Below are 20279 nucleotides of genomic sequence, written 5' to 3' on the forward strand. Positions count from 1 at the left end.
ATGCGTGAGAGAGCGCGAGTCCCCACGGTTGCCATGGCGTTGTTTACAAACAGGATTCTTGTGCGTGCTGAATGACATGCCTTAATGACAAGTGTCCTCACACACACACACACACACACTCGCGCGCGCGTGCGCACGCTCACACGCACACACAGAGTAATATATCACTCAAAAGCCTCTTATGAAATCAGAGCGGAGAGAAGAACAGGCAGTTTTGTAATGGAAAGCACACCATGTTTTTTTTTCTGTGTGCCGTAACCTCTCACTTAACCCTGCCCTCTCCAGAGAAGTGCTGTTCACCACTGATATTATGCCTTAATTCTCACTCTGTTACCAAACCAAACCTTTTTGTTCACAGATTCTCGTTACACATCAGGCTGCCGTGTTTGTTCTTGACCCAGCAGGCCTCCTCAGGCTCCAAATTACCACCGCTGCTCGAGAGAAATGCGAAGGAAGTGTGTGTGTATGCGTGTGTGTGTGTATGCGTGTGTGTGTGTGTGTGTGCGTGCGTGTGTGCATGTGTGCGTGTGTGCGCGCACGCAGCTGTTTGACTAAAAATTCCCCCTTAAACAAACCGCTCTTAGAGTGAATAACTTGAATAATGCAAAAATACAAATGGTAATGGACCGAATAGGCTATTAGCATTAGTACTTTTTTCCATCACAAAATTGAGAATGGACTAGAGAGAGACGCAGGGTTTTTTATTGCTGCGACGTTTGCAATAAAAACCCCACCTAAAACCTAAATTAAAAACCAGGAACAGACTTGGAACAGTGACAGAAATATGTAGCGGGCAAAAAGTGTATGTACCATAGAACGAAGTGTAATGGGATGAATAGCGTTTGTTTCAGGCCGGAAAACGGATCATATGTGGTGTCATGAAACCAAGTGACAAAATGTCATAGGAAACATTGCAACTGCATATTTTAAGCTAATGGTCTGGCTGAAAATAGTTCGGGTTTAGTAAGGGTATAGCTCAAACCTTAATCTGGTCCACAGTCAGTGTTGCCAGATTGTGTGAGAGAAATAAGCAACCAGGTCTATGAAAACAAGCCCAAAAGAATTGACTTGGCCACATGAGCACACGGAAATCTCAATATCTCGATATATTTTCAGATGGGGGTCCGTGGACAAATACCTATTAATTTGGGGTCCTTGACACGAAAATGTTTGAGAAGCAAGCCCAAATAAGCAACTACACTTAGGAAACAAGTCCAAGAAACTGCAACCCGCAAACTACCAATATTTACAAGCGACTTTACAGAAAAACAAGGCCAAAGTCGCTTATAATAAGCGGACATGGCAACGCTGTCCACACTATACTATTCAACTGTATACTAGTTTTCAGTGGAGGAAGAAGTACTCAAATGTGGTTTACTTAAGACAAAGTAACGATATCATATCACAATATAAGAAATACTCAGTTACGAGTACAAGGCCTGTATTAAAAGTTTGACTTGAGTAAACTCAAATATGTCAAAATGTGTCAAACCTTTTTATCTATTTTATTAGCAGATCTACAAGCTCACAGGGAGGGGAGGTTCTCAGTATCAAACGTTGCTGTTTCATCACATACAAAAAACACAGTGAAATGGCGAGGAGTACCAGCACTTAAATGTCATCTCTCCCACCTCTGTACGTGTATAGAGGTGACTCACATCATGTGCTGCATATTGCAGCTACAGCTGTTGTACAACAGGGGTCTTCAACAGGGGGTCCAGGACCCCTAGGGGGTCCTCAGAGTTACTACAGGGGGCCGCCAAATCTTTGTGTGATAGGAACCTTCTTTATTTTTTTGATTTTACATCAAAAACATGAACCCTAGCATCCCTATTCTGGGGTGAACGCGCCTCACAGCACGTTGTGAGCTTAGATCGTCCTATTTTCGGTGAAGAGGTTTTGATCTAGAGGGAAAAAAGGGCTGGCCAAGTACAGAGCCAATGGTCAAGTTTACTAAGTATTGAGGGTTTAAGTGGTTAAATGTGTCCAACACATTTATAGAAAATATAACACGCCTTTCGTGCGGATGGCCGTGAGTTTGAACCCTGCCTTAGGTCGACGTCAGCTTGGGCATGCGGTCGCAACGGGTTCCTAACGCCAAATCATATGGGTTCAGATCTGAGCCAAGTCTCCTGAGGAGGCGCGTCTGAAGCCTGTCCTGGACGGGAGTCTCCAGACGTAAAAAACGGATGATGATGATAATGTGTAATGAAATGTAAGAACATTTTTAATCAGCGATACCATCTTATTCAATATGTAGTGGGGGTCCCTGCTTCATCTCTGTCTTAGCTAAGGGGTCCTTGGCCACAACAAAAAAAAGCTGTAAACAGTTAACACACTACCAGAGTGAGTAGGATGTATGCTGAAATGCATGCTGTCATGGTAGAGTAAGTTGAGAGACTTTAGATTAAAATGCCTCTGCTAAGTGCCATACATTAAGAGGAATTCCCGGTACGTGAAAACGCATCGGGCAAAGTAAGCCTCTTACTGCGATGCTGGGCGTGTTTCTGTGTGCTTCTACATTAGACTTAGTGGTAGCTGAATGGCTGCATCTTTCACCAGTATCCATCTGAAAGCGGTGTCCATTAACATATTATGTCTTGTTTAATCCTGCCCGCGTTGACAGTACACCATTCACTTCCTGTGCTCGCGGTGGCCTGCATGATGGTTAAAGTCATGTTTTATGTCGACAACCACGGTTAATGGTAATTAAATACGTACGTAATTGGTGCAGTATTAGTGCTGGAGGAGGAGTTGATATTACTGATAATGGCACAGTGGGGGGTGGTAGTTACATGGGATTTCTTTGAGAGTGGACCTCCTCAAGAAAGAGAAAAAAGAAGAAGTAATTCCTCATTGAACAGAGTGTGCGTGTGGGTGTGTGTGTGTGTGTGTGTTATGTGTATGGTCGTGTTCTGATCATTTCAGACATCAAAACTGTCTGGGATGACACGTCTAAATTGCGACAGAATTTGTGTGCGTGTGCGTGATGTGTGATTGTTGTGTTGAGTGTCCATTGCTGGAGTGTCAGTACTGGTGCATTGATGTCTGTGTTAGTAATGTACAGTAGGGGTGGTAGTGTGATGTTTAGATGTAGCATAAGGGTCACATACAGTAGTATAGTGTGATGTTTAGATGTAGCATTAGGGTCACATACAGTAGTATAGTGTGATGTTTAGATGTAGCATTAGGGTCACATACAGTAGTATAGTGTGATGTTTAGATGTAGCATTAGGGTCACATACAGTAGTATAGTGTGATGTTTAGATGTAGCATTAGGGTCACATACAGTAGTATAGTGTGATGTTTAGATGTAGCATTAGGGTCACATACAGTAGTATAGTGTGATGTTTAGATGTAGCATTAGGGTCACATACAGTAGTATAGTGTGATGTTTAGATGTAGCATAAGGGTCACATACAGTAGTATAGTGTGATGTTTACATGTAGCATTAGGGTCACATACAGTAGTATAGTGTGATGTTTAGATGTAGCATTAGGGTCACATACAGTAGTATAGTGTGATGTTTAGATGTAGCATTAGGGTCACATACAGTAGTATAGTGTGATGTTTAGATGTAGCATAAGGGTCACATACAGTAGTATAGTGTGATGTTTAGATGTAGCATTAGGGTCACATACAGTAGTATAGTGTGATGTTTAGATGTAGCATAAGGGTCACATACAGTAGTATAGTGTGATGTTTAGATGTAGCATTAGGGTCACATACAGTAGTATAGTGTGATGTTTAGATGTAGCATTAGGGTCACATACAGTAGTATAGTGTGATGTTTAGATGTAGCATTAGGGTCACATACAGTAGTATAGTGTGATGTTTAGATGTAGCATAAGGGTCACATACAGTAGTATAGTGTGATGTTTAGATGTAGCATTAGGGTCACATACAGTAGTATAGTGTGATGTTTAGATGTAGCATTAGGGTCACATACAGTAGTATAGTGTGATGTTTAGATGTAGCATTAGGGTCACATACAGTAGTATAGTGTGATGTTTAGATGTAGCATTAGGGTCACATACAGTAGTATAGTGTGATGTTTAGATGTAGCATAAGGGTCACATACAGTAGTATAGTGTGATGTTTAGATGTAGCATTAGGGTCACATACAGTAGTATAGTGTGATGTTTAGATGTAGCATTAGGGTCACATACAGTAGTATAGTGTGATGTTTAGATGTAGCATAAGGGTCACATACAGTAGTATAGTGTGATGTTTAGATGTAGCATTAGGGTCACATACAGTAGTATAGTGTGATGTTTAGATGTAGCATAAGAGTCAGTCACATACAGTAGTATAGTGTGATGTTTAGATGTAGCATAAGAGTCAGTCACATACAGTAGTATAGTGTGATGTTTAGATGTAGCATTAGGGTCACATACAGTAGTATAGTGTGATGTTTAGATGTAGCATTAGGGTCACATACAGTAGTATAGTGTGATGTTTAGATGTAGCATTAGGGTCACATACAGTAGTATAGTGTGATGTTTAGATGTAGCATAAGGGTCACATACAGTAGTATAGTGTGATGTTTAGATGTAGCATTAGGGTCACATACAGTAGTATAGTGTGATGTTTAGATGTAGCATAAGAGTCAGTCACATACAGTAGTAGTATAGTGTGATGTTTAGATGTAGCATAAGAGTCAGTCACATACAGTAGTAGTATAGTGTGATGTTTAGATGTAGCATAAGAGTCAGTCACATACAGTAGTAGTATAGTGTGATGTTTAGATGTAGCATAAGAGTCAGTCACATACAGTAGTAGTATAGTGTGATGTTTAGATGTAGCATAAGAGTCAGTCACATACAGTAGTAGTATAGTGTGATGTTTAGATGTAGCATAAGAGTCAGTCACATACAGTAGTAGTATAGTGTGATGTTTAGATGTAGCATAAGAGTCAGTCACATACAGTAGTAGTGTGATGTTTAGATGTAGCATAAGAGTCAGTCACATACAGTAGTAGTATAGTGTGATGTTTAGATGTAGCATAAGAGTCAGTCACATACAGTATAGTGTGATGTTTAGATGTAGCATAAGAGTCAGTCACATACAGTAGTAGTATAGTGTGATGTTTAGATGTAGCATAAGAGTCAGTCACATACAGTATAGTGTGATGTTTAGATGTAGCATAAGAGTCAGTCACATACAGTAGTAGTATAGTGTGATGTTTAGATGTAGCATAAGGGTCACATACAGTATAGTGTGATGTTTAGATGTAGCATAAGAGTCAGTCACATACAGTAGTATAGTGTGATGTTTAGATGTAGCATTAGGGTCACATACAGTAGTATAGTGTGATGTTTAGATGTAGCATTAGGGTCACATACAGTAGTAGTATAGTGTGATGTTTAGATGTAGCATTAGGGTCACATACAGTAGTAGTATAGTGTGATGTTTAGATGTAGCATAAGGGTCACATACAGTAGTAGTATAGTGTGATGTTTAGATGTAGCATTAGGGTCACATACAGTAGTAGTGGTAGTGTGATGTTTAGATGTAGCATTAGGGTCACATACAGTAGTAGTATAGTGTGATGTTTAGATGTAGCATTAGGGTCACATACAGTAGTAGTATAGTGTGATGTTTAGATGTAGCATTAGGGTCACATACAGTAGTAGTGGTAGTGTGATGTTTAGATGTAGCATTAGGGTCACATACAGTAGTAGTGGTAGTGTGATGTTTAGATGTAGCATTAGGGTCACATACAGTAGTAGTATAGTGTGATGTTTAGATGTAGCATTAGGGTCACATACAGTAGTAGTATAGTGTGATGTTTAGATGTAGCATTAGGGTCACATACAGTAGTAGTGGTAGTGTGATGTTTAGATGTGGCATTAGGGTCAGTCACAGGCACCAGGACTTTTGTAATATCTCCTATTTCCCAGAGAGGGAGAGGCCGGCCTCCACAGCTTATATAACACAGGAAACAGATGTTGGCAACACACACACAATCAACTCCCTCCCTTTCTCTCTCTCTCTCTCTCTCTCTCTTTCTGTCTCACTTTCTCCCTCTTTCCCTCTGTGTCTCTCACCCTGCCTCTCTCTCTCTCTTTTCTCTCTCCCTGTCTGTCGCTCTCTGTGTTATTCTCGTTTCACCCCTCTCTGTCTTTTGATCTCTGTCTATCTTGGCTTTTGTCCTTGTCTCTCTCTCTCTCTCTCTCTCTCTCTCTCTCTCTCTCTCTCTGTTCTGTCTTTTATCGTTACTTTCTTTCTGCGCTCATCTGTTCTTTGTTTTTCATTCATGTACTGTATGTACCTGGGTACAATATTTGTGTATGTGTGTGTGTGTGTGTGTGTGTGTGTGTGTGTGTGTGTGTGTGTGTGTGTGTGTGTGTGTGTGTGTGTGTGTGTGTGTGTGTGCGCGCGCGCGCGCGTGCGTGTTCTCCAGAGTTGCTCATTGTAAAACGGTAGAGGTTGTGTGGACAGACAGACACACAGTGGAGGGGCTGGGGTCCTGCTGCTCCCTCAGTCTCTTAAGTCTACAAACGGCTATTAATAACTACCGCACACAGCTTGTATAAAGTCAGTTAAAAAATGTTCTTGGCACATGCCGTTATCTGAAGCTGTACCTCTCTATATGCCAAGAGAAAACACACTTAAATTCATCCTGTTAAATGGTTAAGAAAAGAAAAAATATTTGAGTGTTAACTCGTATGACAGCACACACAATAGTAATCATTACGTTTTTAGTCAGGTCTGATATTACATTTCTTACGGAAAGGACAATAAGCTCTATGCACAGCAGCCATATTGGAATAGTGTTACCTATGATCAGGGCCGGACTGGGACCAAAATTCAGCCCTGGCATTTTGGTCCGGACCGGCCCACCACCCCCCGGACCGTTTTGTCAACGGGGGGGGGGGGGGGGGGGGGGGGGGGTTGTTTCAGCCCAGCCCTGCACATGAACTCTGCAGCCGCACTGAGGCCCCTGCTGGAAAGCATCCCAGCCCAAACATTAACGTAACTAATAATTGGGCCACACGACCCTGAAATGACCGTAATAATCCTAAAACGGGAGCAAAAATATTTTATTAAAAAAAAAAAAAAAAAAAAAAAAAAAAAAAATTTTTTTTTTTTTTTTTTTTTTTGGGTGGCCCAGCGGCCCACTGGCCCGCGGCCCACCGGGCATTTGCCCGGTACGCCAAATGGCCAGTCCACCCCTGCCTATGATACTAATGAAGGCTCTGTTCCATTTTGGTGTAGCACAGTGGTTCTCAAACTTTTTTAATTTCAAGGACCCCCATAACTCTGAAAGTGTACAAATGGAACCAAAGGGTCCCCTGTGTACACTCTCAGTTACACACCCGTAAGGGGCCATTTGGAACCCCCTCAAGGAACCATGAGGGTACCTGGACCACACTTTGAGACCCACTGGTGTAGCAGAGTGTTTCCAGTGAGCCAACATGCACAATATCAGCACCCTGACTCTGTTTGACCAGAATGGAACAGAGCCTTCATTAGTATCACCTATGAAGGAAGTAAGGAAGAAGAGGCCCAATTTCTTTCTAACAAGGCTGTTGTGCGTTGCACAATTAGAGGAGTGATAATGCTAATGACACTACAGTAACGCCTGGGGCACTCTGAGGCTTAGCGTGCCGTGCAGAAGAAGGGCGGCCAAATCTCTGCTCTTCTTCCCATGAGAAAAACTATCTGATTGGGTCAAAGGAACGGTGGAAAGGAAGCAATAAAGACAAGAGAGACACAAATAGCTGGACATCCAGAGTATCGGGTTTGCTGTGTTGCAATCGGACGCTTGAATCTTCCAAGGCTGCGGTTTCCTCAGGTCAGGGCTGTCGTCGGCCTGTGACGGCGTCCAATCCAGAACATGGGATGATTTTGGGTTAGAAAAAGAATTAGGAAAATAAATATAACGTTATTAACAAAAATCGACAGTATATCGTCTCTGTCGGGTTTGAAACCTGTCCAAAACTGTTACTTTTCAGGATTCAAATAAAGAAAAACAGCAAATGTAGCAGATTTACAAGCTCAAAACGTGCCACTTCTTGCCTGCGTTTCGAGCTTGTGCATCTGCTACTTTTGTGTGACGATGTACTGTATGTAGTATGATCAAGTGTGGCAGCCACTCTCTCATCTCGCCGCTACCCTGCTGGCAAAAAGCTGGCATACTTCAAAAACTGTGGAGGCGGTAGGTTAACCCACCGCCCGCTGTGTGTAAGCACCTGTACGCATGTCGGGAAGTCCTGTGTACAGTTGTGTACGTCATTCCCCCAGCACTTTCATCATGCTTACCCACCTTCTGCCGCATGCAGCCACATTGAGTGATGAAATCCCGCAAAGTGGATTTCATTTGGACCAAGCTGTCACCTGAGTGTCAAAGTTGGATACAGCATTGGTTCTCAAAGTGGGGTCCTTGGAGGGGGGGGGGGGGGGGGGGGGTTCCCAGGGGGTCCCCAGCAAAAGTGGTTAATGTACAGTAATATCACAATCATTTTAACCACGTTATCCATTTATACGTTGGCTATTCAAAAATAGCAGATCTACAACTTCACAGCGCGAGCACAATTGCGAGCTTGTACATCTGCTTTTTTTGGGCGGTGAAACCGCCCCTGTAAGTGAGGTTTGGAGATTTGTACAATTATCTTGGGCAGTGAAACCGCCCCTATAAGTGAGGTTTGGAAATTTGTACAATTATCCTGCGCTGTGATTGGCCAATCACAATCTATTCAGGACTGTGATTGGCCAGTGTCACATGACACATGTGCATAGCCCTATATAAGAAACCATAACTTTAAAAAAAAACATTATTTTGTTTTTTTAAAGTTATGGTTTCGTCCATCATAAAGAGTGTTTCAATAAATGTATTTATCTCTTGTACATGATTGGTTGACTCCATTCAGTATTGTGATTAGCTAGCAAGACACCGCCCACTTCACACAGGGTGTGATTTTTTTTACATAAGTCTTCTCTTCTGAGGGTCCCTGGAGCAAAACATTTTCAGATGGGGGTCCATGGCCAAATACATATCAATTTGGCCCATACATTCATTCAACCTCATTCACCAAACTTGCAGTCAGATTTGTGTATGTGTGAATGATGAATGTTTCCATTCATAATTTTTTTCTCTTTCATCTGAATGTGTTATTTTGTAAGACGTGCGTGTGTTTGGAGACATGTGGGAATGTGTTACACTGACATGGCTTCTATGTATTTTTGTGCAAAATCAATAGTGGTACACTACCAAATGCCAAGCCTCATGTTAACAACAAAATGTTTCAGGACATTTATAGACCACCAGGCTTCTGAGAACCATATTATTAACAACACTCACTGACTGTCATACACCATAGACACGCTGAAAGGCTGTTGGACACTGCAGGCAGCGAGCTCCTGACAATATGAAATGCAAACTAGAAAGTACTGTTCCTGAAGAAACAGTGTGGGATCGCTAAGAATGTTGATAGTATTAAGTACTGATAGTGTTAAAGGTATTAAAGCATTAGTAGTGTTAAAGGTTTTAACAGTGTTAAAGGTTTTAAAGGTTTCAAAGGTTTCAAAGGTTTCAAAGGTTTTAAAGGTTTTAAAGGTGTTAAAGGTTTTAAAGGTGTTAGAGGTTTTAAAGGTGTTAAAGGTTTTAACGGTGTTAAAGGTGTTAAAGTTGTTAAAAGTAAGCTTGTTCCAACTGGCGGAGTCAGGTTAGAACGTTGTAGATTGGAACAGAGTTCCTTTTTTTCTCTTTTTTTTCCCTGGCGTAGCGGTCCAGGCTGGAACGGAGTTTCTAGCTAAAAGTATGGAGGACTAGTTAATGGTCAAAAACGGGTGGAATAAAGACAATAAGAAGTGAAGATAACATTAGTGTGATCGCCTTAGCGAATAGATCGTTGCTGTCGGGCAGAAACCTCTTATCGCCATATTCTAGCCTTTTCTGTTTCCCCGCAAATTAACGCCCTAGCGTCACACAAAAGCATCAAAAGTAGCAGATCCACAAGCTCGATTTGAGCCTGTCGATCTGCTGCTTTTGTTGTTTTTGAATTTGAATCCTGAAAAGTATAACACTTTTGGACATATGAGGTTTCCACCCGACAGAGACGACGTCATAAACATCCCCATCATTTAGTCCTAGAACTGAAATCACTAAGCCTAAGAATGCTATCCATCATGTTTTGTGTCAGGTGACAGAATATTAACCCTTTAAGACCGGGAACGCATCTGTGTGTCATTTTTAGATTTCTTTGGCTATTCAAAAATAGCAGATATACAAGCTCATAGCTATACGAACTTGTAGATCTGCTATTTTTGAAAAATCGTGGAAAATCTGTGCAAATCTTTGAATAAATATATTTTTTTTTAAAGTGAACATTTTTAACTCTTTTACAACTTCTGGGGGTCTCTGGAACAAAATATTTTGAGATGGGGGTCCACGACCAAATACATATTTTTTTTGAGAACCACTGATATTATAGCAAAATACGTTTAAAAATAAATAAAACTGTTTGGAAGACATTTGTAGAATCCCCAGAAGCAAAGATTTGAGTCACACATGCTTTAAAAATATATATATTCAAAGATTTTCACACATTTTCATTGTTTAAAAGCAGATCTACAAGCTCCTATGAGCTTGTATATCTGCTATTTTTGAATAGCCCAAAGAAATCGAAAAATGACACACAGATGCGTTCCCGCCGGTCTGAATGGGTTAAGCCATGGCATCCGTGCCTTTCAGCATTGGGAACATGCATGCGCGCAAACAGACAAGAGTAACCCTGATGCATGATGGCACGTTGTGATGTCGAGACGTAAAATGGGTTTGACAACACATGCTCTAGGTATACTGTACCAGAGCCTGGGGGAAGGATATTGAGCCAGAAGGGCTGTGGGATCTACTGTATATATGTGCAGGAGCAACTGTTGTCAAGGTTATCATTGAGCAAGGTGCCTATAAGCCCTTATTGACGACCTTGACGGCTTATGCAAAGGTTGGAATGTAATTTAGATAGCATGTTATGTACTGTAGACAGATGCCAGCTTCATTCGTTGACCTGGCATCCTATAGTTTGTAGGGTTTCAATGTACAGATTATATATTTGTTGGTATTATACTGTTTAGACTATGATAGGTTCTTGGTTTACCTATGATCCTAGATTACTGTGGATTTGATCAGTTTTACTCTAAGTACTGTACTTAAGTACAGCTTTGAGGTATTTTTACTTTACTGGAGTAGTTCAAATTTTCAGTACTTTTACTTCTACTCCACTACTAATCTCAGAGGCAAATATTGTAATTTTACACCACTGTAATTATTTGAAAACTTTAGTTACACGTTACTTTGTAGATTTGGATTATTACTGTATTACAAAACATACATTAACCACTTCAGCCCTATATACATTTCGGTCATTTGAAAATAGCAGATCTACAAGCTCACAATGCGTCGCGATGCGAGGCATTGTGACTTGTAGATCTGCTATTTTCAAAAGATTTTTTTTTAAACTTGTGAAATGGGACATTCTGCATAATGAGTACTTTTACTTGTAACAGAGTATTTCTGCATTGCAGTATTGATACTTTTACTCAGGTAACAAATGTGAGTACTTTTTCCACAACTGCATTTGACGTGTTTACCTTGCTTACTGTAAGTCGCTCTGGATTGAGAGTGTCTGCTAAATGCCAAAATAGTAAATAGTAAATAGTATTGCTCAGTGTGTGGCAAACAGTAGCACACTGTGACTCTATAGGGGACACATTCCAGCTGTGTGCAGTATGTGTTGCCACCGCAGGAGTAAATGTGACCTCTGTGTTGACACGTGTGTGTGTGTGTGTGTTGACCCTGACCACCGTATGCTTAAATACACATAGACCAGTAAAAATGATCTATTTATTCTATTGTTTATTTTCGGTCAGGCGCCGGAAGTGTCGCATAAGAGCGGCTTACGGTGAGGGACATTCAAGAGCGACACGTTGTATAGTGTTGTGTCGCTATAAACATCAGATCTCTCGCGAAAAAACTTTTAAAAAAGCTATTAAAACACGCGATTTAAAGCAAGCACCACAGGTGCGGATTTTTAACTGCAGCGGACCCGTTATTGAGTTATGAAATTTCTGTACAGTACCACTCATCCTAGGATATCATAACATCATAATAAAGGTAAGGAAACGGATTGGGCGAAATTCTCCTTTAAATTATACCACGCCGGTTCCGTTGATCCAAGCACAGTCGATCGATTGATCATTAAAATAAAACAGGCTCTGAAAATGGCACACGGCCCACCCATCTGGCCACCCATCTGGGCCGCCAACACTTTCAAGATTTCCAAGGTGGGCCCTGATCCAGAGAAGGTTGAGAACAGACTGCTGACCCCCCCGCTGTATAGCCTGTTGCCTTGTTTCCAAGGAGACCGCGCTATAACCCAGGTGACAGAACCTTCCTGTGAGTCCCGGCCCGTGATTGGCCTATCGACCGGGAGTGGTGGAGAGGGGGGGGGGGGGCGGGGGTATGGGGGGATTAGAGAGGGAGCATTCTGATTGGCCTCCGCCGTTTGGCGATGGCGGGAGACCGGCAGACAGCGCTTCTGTAGAAAGCATTGATTTAATCGGCTGGCAGGCGGGCAGGCGGCAGGGAGACGCGCTCACACACACACACACACACGCACACACGCACACACACACACACACACACACACACACACAGACGCGCACAGACATACAGAGATGGACTGTTGGGGTTGGAGGGGTGCAGAGGGAAATTTGGCCCAGTGGGGGTCACCTCTGTGGGGGTAAGTGTACAGTCTGTGTGTGTGTGTAATATTGTGCTCTCCAGGAGAGGCGTTGCTGGCAGTTATAGAAGCGCCCCCAGGAGCAGTGCACGCTGGGTAATATCACACTCCGCAGGGAACTGAGGGCAGGCACACATACCGTATATAGCGTGTACACACACACTCACACACACACACACACACACACACACACACACACACACACACACACACACACACACACACACACGCAGCTAAACATATGGACTGTTGAGGAGAGGACAGACATACTAATGTAAGAATCCAGACAGCGAAGACAGAGATGTCTGAGAAGTAAACAGCGTATGCACTTTTCATTCCTTTGTTTTGTCCACGGCCAGGCGTATAACTTTGAGCCGTACCACCACAGTACTTATTAAACGTTAGATAAATCACCACTGCAGAGCCGTATCAGCACCATTGGGCATTATAAGTACAGACATTGTCGGTATACTTACAAAGCCCGGTGGGCGATATAACTAAGATGGACAAATAGACAGATATCGTCTCTGTCGGGTGGAAACCTCATATGTCCAAAACTGTTACTTGTCAGGAGTCAAATTCCAAAACAGCAAAAGTAGCAGATCGACAAGCTCAAAACGCGTCACTTCACGCCACGTTTCGAGCTTGTAGATCTGCTACTTTTGATGCTTTGGTGTGACGCTGTAGTGTGATCATGTAGGGCTTCTGCCCGACAGCAACAATATGCAAATGGACAGGTAGACAAACGGGTCGGGTGCGTCCGGTACAGTTACAGCCCACCGTCATGGAGACTGGGGTTTGGTTCCTCCGCGGTGCCTCTGGCTTGGCCCGGGCGCTCCAAACAATGAATTGTCTGTGTCCATAGGTGGGAAGCCGTCAGAGGAGGCCGAACAGTGTCAATTTACAATTTAGTCATTTAACAGACGCTCTTAATCCAGAGTCATTTACAGTAATTTAGGTAAAAACACAAGGTAATACATCAAATGCATAGAGATAGTAATCTAGGATCATAGGTAAACCAAGAACCTATCATCAGTCTAAACAGTAATATCAAAAAATGTATAATCTGGACATTGAAAACTATAGGATGTCAGGTCAACAAATGAACCTGGCATCTGTCTAATTACATGCACTACTTTTCCATGTGGTTGAATGCACAGGTTTCTCAGCTGTTTTCAATAAGCCTCGTTAACCGACTCGTCTTCATCGAAGCAGCAGGCATTTGTGTTGTGAAAATATATCCACTGCGCGATTAAATAGGCCTATGCTCTAATCTAAAAATCACAAATGATTTCCATCAACCCTCTCTGAAGTCGTGGATTAATGTTTCGCAACGTTGGTTTTATGGAGCAAAACTGAAGTTTATATTTGTAACGCAGTGTTGATATGACTAGATATTACTCCAATGGTCTAAACATCCCCCAAGATGTGTATTACAGAGTAACTGCTTCGAGACTTCATGAAGTCCAATAATGTTTAAATTTTTGTGCGGGATGGGGAGATGTGGTAGCGGAACTATACCCTGTGATAAGCAATGGTGTAAAGTAACTAAGTACATGTACTTAAGTACAATTTTGAGGTATTTTTTACTTTACTAGAGTATTTGCAATTGTCTATACTTTTACTCCACTACATCTCAGAGGCAAATATTGTACTTTTACTCCACTACAATTATTTGAAACTTTAGTTACTAGTTACTTTGCAGATATAAATGATTACATTATGAAACATACATTAACCACTTTAGCCCTATCTTATACCTAGGCTATTTGAAAATAGCCGATCTACAAGCTCACAACGCGTCGCACCGCGACGCGTTGTGAGCTTGTAGATCTGCTATTTTGAAACATTTTAGTACTTCTACTTTTGATACTTTTAAGTACATTTTGATGCCAATACTTTTGTACTTTTACTCAAGTCAATTTTGAATTACGGACTTTTAGAAGTACTTCTACGTTGCGGTATTGATACTTTTACTTAAGTAAAACATTTGAGTACTTTTTCTAGCACTGGTATTACAGCGTAACTGCTTCGAGACTTAATGGAGTCCAATAATGTTTACATTTATTTTTGCGGGGTGGGGAGGTGTGGTAGCGGAACTATATACCCCGCGATAAGCAGAGACGTGGTCAGGGTGTCCTCCTGTTCAGTAGGGAGCGGAATGGGAGGGATAGCATGTTCCTCTGCACAGGTTATTGCACCCTCCCAGTGATAAAACGCCTCACTGTCAAGTGAAGGGAAGCAGCTGGTGACTCTGTGTGTACCAGAGGACGTGTGGTTGTTCTGCACCCTCCTCCCCAGACCACGACAAGAAGGAGTTGGCAGAGAGGCAGGAACTAATACACACGAGGGGGGAGAGAATCGGCATTAACCCATTCAATCCGGAAAAGCACCAGTGTCAGGGCTATTCAACAATAGCAGTTCTGTCAGATAACTCACGAATAGATTGAACCAATATTACAGACCAAATATATGAAACAATATTATAGAATGAGAATACAAGAGTGGATGTAATATATTTTAGCGTTCAGGCTCTGCTACATTTTTCTCCCTGCTCAGCATAATTAAGACAACCATCATTAACCTTTAAGAGCAGGGAGATATATATACATAACAACCCCCCATGGGGAACAGAACCAATAGCAGAGCCCACTGGTGGTGCTGGGGTGGTGGTGGGAGTAAACGCTGCATGACAACACCTATGAAACACAAAGCAGACAGAACACAGATGAAGGTGAGCTTAAATAACCCGCCCGATTGGACAGCTGACTGCCACGTCAGAGTATGACGTACTGTATGGGTCTGCATGATGCTGTAAACAGCCCCATAGAATCTCTCTCGAGTGTATGCTGCCAGAACTAACTCGCAGGCTACATATAATATATACAAGCTCACCGCGCAATGAGCTTGTAGATCTGCTATCTTTGAAAAAACATGTGTTTTTTTTTGCAAATCTTTGAATATATATATATTTATTTTAAAGCGAACATTTGTAACTAAAATCTTTGCTTCTGGGGGTGGTCCCTGGAACAACATATTGTGAGATGGGGGGTCGGCGGGCAAATACAGTACATATCATTGTGGGTGGTCCTTGACATTTAGGATTTAGAAGACATTTGTAGAATCCCCAGAATTTGTAGAATCCCCAGAAATTGGGAGAAAATTAAAGACGGCGTGCCGTGATTTTCAGTGATCCCCCCCCCCCCCTAAAACATAATCATCAGGTATTATGGTTATACTAGGAGGAAGATTTTTTTCAAAAAAGTGTACAGAAATTGTTAAAATTATGTTTTTATGTGGACACGCCTCCAGTTCATTAAGTATACCTGGTTCTCACCTTAGCACCTCCTCCACCACCTTAGCACCACCCACCTGTCCTAGTCCCTCCTCCTCCTCATGCCCACACCTGTTGTGTTATGATAATGAGGGGGAGGGTATATTTGTACTATGTCACTAAAGGGCTGTTTTTCTATTGGCACGTTTGACCCTCAAGGTTTCAGCCTCCAGGTAGAAACTCAAAATAGTCAGAGAAGACATAAAACACCATAAAAAACCCACCAGGGGGCTTAATGAAGTTCTATCAACCTCATAGACACATGAAAAAACTGAAAAAGTGCAAAACCATGGCACCAGCACTTTAAAGAAAATAAAGATAGACAGGCCGACAAATGGAACGCATCCAAAGAGGCTGTTGCTCAGTAAGAAACGCCTTGATAGGCTGACAATAACGGCGACAGAGGGACACCGTTGAAGCACGGGAAACAGCATTCCCCACAACAGGAATTTCTCTCCTCTTTCATGCCTCTACCTGCATCCTGTCACGCAGCACAACAAAACGTGTGGTTCAGATGGAGCCAGAAGAGTTTCAATTTTAGTAACACTCACACACACACACACACACACACACACACACACACACACACACACACACATCTCACATTTGACAGGACAGATGAAAGAGCTGATGAGGGGTCTCGGAGTACGAAGGGATAGTATGTTTTCACGCCCGTTCCTCCCCGTTAATCTATTGGCTGGCTTCACCAACACACAGGAACTGACAGCTTCATTAGAGGGAGCTTTGATCTAAATATACACCCTGGAGTGGAAAAAAGTTTTGAGTCGTAAACCCCCCCATACACACACACACACACACACACACACACACACACACACACACACACACACACACACACACACACACACACACACACACACACACACACACACACACACACACACACTCACCCCTGTCTGGATGGAAAAACAAAAACATGGTGCTCTTTTCAGCGGAAGTAGCACGGAGTATGCATGAACGAAAATGTGTGTGCGTGTGTGTGTGCGTGTGTACGTGCGTGTGTGCGTGCGTGCATGCGTGTGTGTGTGTGTGTTGTAGGCCCTGCGTGCTTGTTCTCAGAGCAGGGTGCTGTCTTTTGGCATAGAGGAGAAGTTGAGGTGAATGTGCTATTTCCCCTCAGGTTCTCAGCAGTGCAGTGGTGTGTGTGTGTGTGTGTGCATGTGTGTACGGTATGCATGTGTGTGTGCATGCCAAGGTTATTATATTTAACTAAAACGAATTAAACAACAAAACACTACATGTGAAAAAAACACTTTAGTTTGTTGAAATTAAATTTACACACACACACAGACACACAGACACACACACACACACACACACACACACACACACACACACAGAGAGACACATAGACACGCAATCACAGAGAAATTAACCTCTTCTTCTTTCGGCGAATTCCCATCGCGGTCATCACAGCGGATCATGTGTTTCCATCTGGTTCTGTTTTCTGCGTCTTCCTCTGTGACTCCTGTCACCTGCATGTCGTCTCTCTCTCTCACCTCATCCATAAACCTCCTCTTTGGCGCGTGTGTGTGTGTGTGTGTGTGTGTGTGTGTGTGTGTGTGTGTGTGTGTGTGTGTGTGTGTGTGTGTGTGTGTGTGTGTGTGTGTGTGTGTGTGTGTGTGTGTGTGTGTGTGTGTGTGTGTGTGTGTGTGTGTGTGTGTGGTAAGGTTTTCTCAAGTTAATGTGCTGCTATGTTTGCCATGTGCTTTATAGAGCTGATACTTAACATCTCTCTCTCTCTCTCTCTCTCTCTCCCCCATCAGAGCATAGGTAAAGGCTCCCTGTGGTCCATAGATCCAGAGTACAGACACAACCTCATCCAGGCTCTGAAGAAGACCCCGTACCACCCCTACTCCCCTGGACTGGTGACCCCTTCCGCCTCACCGCACAGTCTGGTCCACACACACCAACACAGGTAACACACGCACACACGCACACACGCACGCACACTCACGCACATGCACACACACACACACACACACACACGCACACGCACGCAACCACGCACACATCGCATGTTTACAAGATTGATTGATTAACTGGTTTGTTGATTGACTGACTGACTCGCTTGTTAATTGATTATAAAAATAACCTCAGGCGACAGCAGCCCCCCCCCCCCCCCACCCCCTCCCACAACCACCACTGGCTGATCCCAGACAGGACACTCTTTGTTGGCCTCCCCCACCCAGCATTTAGATACTTTTTTTTTTTGTGCACAGTGAGACAGTGAGAATATTTTTTTCTTTTAACCTGATCAAAAAGGCAGAAGCTTTTAGCTTATTAATACCTTTCTTTTTTACATACATTTTAACAAGAAAGAAAAATGTGAACATAAAATAAAATAAAAAGAGGAACATAAATCCATAATGTACATAAGTAGATTCCTAGATCACATTAACAAATTGACACACCTCTCCCTCTCTCTCTCTCTCTCTCTCTCTCTCTCTCTCTCTCTCTCTCTCTCTCTCTCTCTGTCCATCCTCTATACGGTCTCTGTTAAGTTCATTTTTTTCCTATTAGATACCAGTCCATATCTATCGGTCAGATGTGAATTAATTACATTCTTCTTCTTATTAAAATAGTATTTGGGTTTATTCCAGAGAAGAGATCTTACAAGTGTCGGAAAATTGAGATACCAGATATATTCTTCTCAATCGAGGTTTATTTGTCATTGTTCACAGATACAAATACAAGTTACAATGAAATGTCACGGGCCGCAGCAACTTATTCGCGCTGTGGAGACGTCCTTGATTCGGCCCCAACCCGGAGTAACAACAGGTGTCCATGAGGAAGCGGGGCGGGGGTAGGGGTTGCACAGGGGGGCTTCTCTCGACATTGTAACCACCGGAGGAATGTTAGGGGGGGGGGGAGGGGTCCAAAATGAATCCTTATTCGATCCGTTTAGAGCGAGGGAATACAATGATTATCCCTCCATTTTGGCTCTCAACAAAGTCACTTCGCCTTGCAGGGCAGTGAGTCTCTCCGCGATGACGTCCAATATGCGTCTCCTCGCATCTGAGATGTTATCCACAACACATTTCAAGTCAGTGATCGCCTCCAGGATGTTGTCCATCTTGTGATTGTCCAGCTTGAGCTTCTCGAGGATGGTAATCATGCCACGTTTCAGTTCAACAATCGCAACAGTCTGAGCTCCCACCACCTTGCCCAACTCCATTATCATGACACGCAGTCGATACGCCAGTGCAATGCTCAAGCCAATCAGCAAAAGACCTGTTATCATAATGCCAAATAGGCAGACGACCCTCCACCTATCGATGTACGATGAACCCATCACATACCCAGCCGCAAGTGTCCTGTCCGGGCAGGTGGGCTCCCCCGGACCCACTTTCCTTGTTGAAAAGATTTTGTCAGTTGCGTTGACAGACCAGCTTACAATATCCATGTTTACTCCGGATAATTTTGTGAGGAGACAGTGTAGAGAGACGCACCAGGTGAGGTAGAGAGGGAGAGAGATAGAGGGTATAGGGAGAGAAGAAAAAATGCGACCGCCTTCGTTGAGAGCAAGCATGATGTAAAAACAGAGTTATATACACAAGCGTGGGGTTACGCCTGGCGTCCTCGCGTCAGCCGTCAACTGTGACTCGACTTGCTCCGTTTACTGGGCAACCAGGGTTGTGGTGACATTTATGCACATTGTTTATAACAACAAAACCGTGTGGCAACAAAGGTTAACCTGCTATCTAATATTGTTGACATACCAGAAGGAGCCCATCAGGCCAAAACAACATCTGTGAGGCACAGACACTTTAACCATATTAACACATACAAATGGAAAATGATACACTTGAGAGATCCATCAGAAAATGGTACAAAATGAGACCCATCAGTCTCCATGGAGCTTCTTCTCCTCACAGTAAATACAGTAGCCAGCTGCTGCTGTATGTATGCGGTGGTTCTTTGGTTCACCTGTTGACTCCACATCCTCCCTTCATTTGCTATCATGTGCTACGAAGTCTCTCCTCCTCCTCTGACCAGCGTTGCCAGATTCTGCGAGAGAAATAAGCAACCAGGTCTATGAAAACGAGCCCAAAAGAAGCGACTAGGCTACGACTATTTGAAAATAGCAGATCTATAAGCTCACAACGCTTATAGATCTGCTATTTGAAGATAAAAAGAAGCTATTTTTAGATCAAAAAAGAAGCCCAAAGTCG

The 20279-nt window shown here is 42.8% G+C and overlaps 1 protein-coding gene across 2 annotated transcripts in view; it reads left to right on the forward strand.

Annotated features, from left to right (window-relative positions):
• The window catches only part of ches1 (checkpoint suppressor 1), an 87672-nt gene that overhangs the window by 45580 nt on the left and 21813 nt on the right, over positions 1 to 20279 (forward strand). For both annotated transcript variants that reach the window (XM_080453320.1, XM_080453319.1), the window contains exon 3: positions 17871 to 18022. In XM_080453320.1, coding sequence (XP_080309446.1) covers positions 17871 to 18022 — 152 coding nt within the window. The remainder of the gene's footprint in view (positions 1 to 17870; positions 18023 to 20279) is intronic.

This window comes from Gymnoscopelus braueri (assembly GCF_963280865.1).
Source record: "Gymnoscopelus braueri genome assembly, chromosome: 16".
In the NCBI taxonomy this organism is placed as follows: Eukaryota; Metazoa; Chordata; class Actinopteri; order Myctophiformes; family Myctophidae; genus Gymnoscopelus; species Gymnoscopelus braueri.